Here is a 3259-nt window from a genome sequence, read left to right as displayed (position 1 = left end):
GGCGGGTGGGTGGAAAGGAAGGGTTAAGCTGCAGAACTGCCCAGTGCAAGTATGCATGTGGCAGCAGAAGCCTCTGTGCCAAGTCAAATCATAATCAAACCTAATCAAAATAATGCAAATACCCAACACAGACTGGTCCTTAAAAGGCCTTGCTTAATCCTACTAATTTCTTTGGTTAAACCTGTTACTCTCGGCAGACACACAGTGAGAGGGACCCTCGTGAGGGGAAAAGCCCCAGGGCCAGCTGTGCCCCATGGCAGGGGCGACAGCCCTCAGCAGGGACATTTGTGCTGCTTGTTCCTCTACCACGTACATACACTGCCACTAGTAAAGCAGTTGAAAGCTCTAAAAAAAAAAAAAAAAAGTTGCCAAAATTGAGGAGTTTCTCAAACGTCAGTCCTACAGTTACTGGACTCGGAGCCCAGGTGAGATGTTTGACCTGCTGTGATCTTTTGGAAGGCATCACAGAGGGCACAACCCTTGTGTAACCCCATAACTTCCTAATTATGCTCTCAAACAGATATATAAACTCTCTTTCCCCCCAGCTGTCCTCCAGATGACACCTGCACAACCCCATTAGCTCCTAATTGCACCAGGTGACAGCAGCCCAGCCCATTTTCTGCTGAAGGTGATGGCTGCTCTAAAGGACGAGGATGTAGGAGGAAAAACATCCCTCTCTCTCAGAGAGGATTTCCTTGTCAAGACCAAACTTTTACTGTCTTCGCTGACCCCTGTGACCCGTGTGTATCCCTTCAGATTTAGCTATTGCCATCGCCAAAATGCCCCTGCGCGGCGTCCACTGGACTCTCCAGGGGACAGACCTTTGGGAAGGGGGGGGAATGCTTCCGGCAGCACAGCGAAGCCAGCAAGGACCACGTGTGGCTTCTGGAGGCAGCAGGGGGGTCCCAGCTGGGTTAAAGCCACCTCCTGGTCTGCCTGCACCCAGGTGCTGCTGGGGCCGTGGCAGCTCTGCGGGGAATGGTTTCCCTCATACGCAGATTGGAAAATCCGCCTCTGCTCAGAGACCTGCTGCATCATCTCCTCGTCCCCCGGCTGTAAACACAGCGCAGTCTTGCTCTTGCTTTCTCCAGCAACAAGCCTGATCCAGAGAGAGATACTGCCAGTAGCGGTTAGATAAAATGCAGGGCAAGCCAGATCTGTCATCTACCTGCTCAGCGATTTTCTTTTTAATTGAAAATACAGGTCTGATGATGCTTACATCTCTCGCCTGAGTATCTCGCCTATGTCCAACACCAGCCTTGAACTCAGATCACCTCCTAATGCCTCGTATCCAGCGTTATTACAGAGTGGTTTTGCTTTTCATTTACTTTCTTCCCTCGGGTGGAGGATGAGAGCAGCAGCCAGCCCAGCTGGTTCTGGGCACCAGTTACACGCTGCCGTAACAAATCCCAACGGCAAGGCGGATACTCACAAGGGGCAAGAAAGTCAGGAGCGGCCGGACCCTCGGACGAGGTTTGAGCGTCGCCGTGCCAGAGTCGGTCATTGTCCCAAAGCGATTGTCACCATAATACACTTCGATCACGTCACCTGAGGGGAAGAGAACACTGTTAGCAGCAGCAGCACCGCGTTTGAGGCAGCAGGAGAAATAACACTGGACACCACCTCATTTTAAAAAGTGCTGTGAAGAATTTGCTGTATCGGCTCCCAGGAATGGGCAAAACCCATCAGATTCTGAGGGGTATCTGGGTGCTTTGGAGCCAAGTTGAAGATGAGGGCGGGGGGAGAAAGGTCCCTGGGCAGGCACTGGCAACCCCGACACACACCTGCCAGGCCGAGGGTGCACCCAGAGCTCCAGACACCGGCGTTCCGTCAGCACAGATTCAAAGTCTGTCCTGAAAGGCTCATTTCTAACAGCAGCTAACTTCAGTTTACCTCACGAGGGTCAAAACCTTAGCAGAAGCACCCAATTCACCCCCCACCCAGATGACATTTAGGGAAGGAAAACACTTGAGGAGCAACCGGATCGTTCCTTTACCCCGGGGGCAGGAGATGGGTCTGGGCAGGGGCCCACAGAGGCCACACAGACCAGCCGAGGGGGGAGGCAGCAGAGTCTGACCACCAGCCAGGGCAAGTGGGGAGAGCTCCCACCTCCCTCGCCCGCCGGCCGCCCCGCGGGCTGAGTGGGTGCCGCAAAGCGCAGCGTTACTACAGGTTGTCCCCTCGGCCCCACCGCGGCGACAGGTCCCCGTCACCCCTGCAGCAGAGGGACAGCGGAGCTGCCCCCGAGCCGGGGCCCTGCCTGGTGGGACGGAACATCTCGCTGCACCGCTGGGCACAGGGGTGGGAACGGGACACGCAGGGGCTTCCCAAGGAGGTTTTTCCCCTCCACGTTTTGCCGGGGGCAGCAGGAGGGAGGGGCTGCAGCTGCTGTCCCCGCTGGGGACGGACACCAGCACCCACAGCATCTTCTGGGTGCTGCTGGCACAGCTCGCTGCCGAGCCCAGACGCCATCGGCACTGGGGGACAACTCGCCTTTCCCAAAACACTTTCTCACTTCAGTCTGCGTTACGGAGAAACACACTGAACAATCTTCCACAAAAGACTACCAGGAGCGGAGACGCTGCGGCAGAAAGGAGCTGCAGAGCCCCGGTGTCACGAGCAGGAGAAGCCACCGGGTGCTCCTGGTTCCCAGCCCTCTGCTTTTGCCTTGAACCACACCTTTTGGGCCAGTTTATTTCTGACAGTGAATAAAGCTCATAAAACTAGTTTAATTACGTTCTTTGTGTCTGATTAACAGCGTGAATTAACAAGCAGAAGCACTGAAGCATGTAAACCCCACCTTGGCTGGAAGGAGATACACAAATAATTTGTAGCCAAGGAGACCAACATTAAAGAAAATATGAGGGTTTGAGGAAGGAGGGGGAAAGTGAGTGAAACAGCTGTGATCAGAGAGAAAATTCTGCAGGAGTGTTCCCCCCTCACAGATTTTGATAGTGGTTTCGCTGAGAAGGAAGAAGCAAGCAACCTTCCCCTCTGCCCCAAAACACAAGCACCAAGAAGTAAATTACTTTTTTTGGTTTCGCCTCCTCCTAAAAAGTTTGGAAGCAGTCCTCAAACCCGAGCGCATGCTAAAATGTCCCCAGCCCACCACGGACTGCCATGGCACGTAGCTGTGGCTCTCACAACGTCTCTGCCTTCCTTGAATGGGCAGAGATCAGGCAAGAAGCTCCCAAGGAAACAGAGCTTTATGCCAAGTTCAGTGAGAGGGAAAAAAAAAAAAAAAAAAAAAAAAAAAAAA

General features: G+C 53.6%; 1 protein-coding gene across 1 annotated transcript in view; it reads right to left on the bottom strand.

Moving 5' to 3' along the window:
- Positions 1-2472, bottom strand: part of C26H6orf132 (chromosome 26 C6orf132 homolog) — a 7370-nt gene extending 4898 nt beyond the window's left edge. Inside the window, exons 1-2 of the mRNA XM_026864109.1 lie at positions 2418-2472; positions 1433-1548 (exon numbers count right to left, since the gene is read on the bottom strand). Coding sequence (XP_026719910.1) covers positions 1433-1548; positions 2418-2472 — 171 coding nt within the window. The remainder of the gene's footprint in view (positions 1-1432; positions 1549-2417) is intronic.
- Positions 2473-3259: the final 787 nt, after the last annotated feature.

The sequence above is a fragment of the Athene cunicularia genome, assembly GCF_003259725.1.
Source record: "Athene cunicularia isolate RWA chromosome 26 unlocalized genomic scaffold, athCun1 chr26_part1, whole genome shotgun sequence".
Taxonomy (NCBI): Eukaryota; Metazoa; Chordata; class Aves; order Strigiformes; family Strigidae; genus Athene; species Athene cunicularia.
The sequence above is the reverse complement of the archived record's forward strand: the minus strand, read 5'-3'. Positions and strand labels throughout refer to the sequence as shown.